Genomic DNA, 932 nt, shown 5'->3' on the forward strand with positions numbered 1-932 from the left:
CTAAGTATGTGTGTGATGGGGCAGAGATAGGAACGAGTGTGAGGTCTGGGCTCGGGAGTGGGCTGGGTGGGGCAGCTTTCCGCAGGGCAGGAGCCTCTGGCCTTTGGGAGGAGAGAGCTGGAGGCAGAGCCGCCAGGAACTGACCAATGGGGAGAGTGCCGTATTTGGATTCTGGAGTCTGCACATTCCTCGGGGCTCAGATATCCGCCCTCACGCCATTCCCCCTCCCTCCCACCCCGCCCCGGGCATAAAAGGCTCCAGGTGAGATCCTCCGCACTCCTGTCGACTGCAGCTCCTCGGACCAGGATCGCAGTACCCTCTCTCGCCATGACTTCCTACTATCGCCAGTCGTCCGCCTCCTCGTCCTTCGGGGGCCTGGGCGGTGGCACCGTGCGCTTCGGGGCCGGAGGCGCCTACCGTGCGCCCAGCATCCACGGGGGATCGGGCGGGCGCGGCGTGTCGGTGTCCTCCGCCCGTTTTGTGTCCTCGTCCTCCTCCGGGGGCTACGGCGGCGGCTATGCGGGCGCCCTGGTCGGGTCCGACAGGCTGCTGGCGGGCAACGAGAAGGTGACCATGCAGAACCTCAACGACCGCCTGGCCTCCTATCTGGACAAGGTGCGCGCCCTGGAGGCGGCCAACGGCGACCTGGAGGTGAAGATCCGCGACTGGTACCAGAAGCAGGGGCCCGGGCCTGCCCGCGACTACAGCCACTACTACAAGACCATCGAGGAGCTGCGGGACAAGGTGGGCGGCGGCCGGGAGCGGGAAGTGCACCTGCCACGGAAACCCAGCCCTGCGGGCCGGGCGAGGCCCCAGGCGCCGGGGCCCGCTTTCGGCGGGGCGGGAGCGAGCCCGTTAGGACGTGGGAGGGCCGCAGGGTGGGGCAGAGAAGGGGACAGGTGAGGATAGGTAGGACAATGGGGCAGTAAGCG

General features: G+C 67.8%; 1 protein-coding gene across 1 annotated transcript in view; it reads left to right on the plus strand.

Moving 5' to 3' along the window:
• The first annotated feature begins 220 nt into the window (after nucleotides 1-220).
• KRT19 (keratin 19) overlaps nucleotides 221-932 on the plus strand; it is a 4,131-nt gene continuing 3,419 nt past the window's right edge. Inside the window, exon 1 of the mRNA XM_006924640.2 lies at nucleotides 221-744. Coding sequence (XP_006924702.1) covers nucleotides 328-744 — 417 coding nt within the window. The 5' untranslated portion in view covers nucleotides 221-327. The remainder of the gene's footprint in view (nucleotides 745-932) is intronic.

Source organism: Pteropus alecto, unplaced genomic scaffold (genome assembly GCF_000325575.1).
Source record: "Pteropus alecto unplaced genomic scaffold, ASM32557v1 scaffold98, whole genome shotgun sequence".
Taxonomy (NCBI): Eukaryota; Metazoa; Chordata; class Mammalia; order Chiroptera; family Pteropodidae; genus Pteropus; species Pteropus alecto.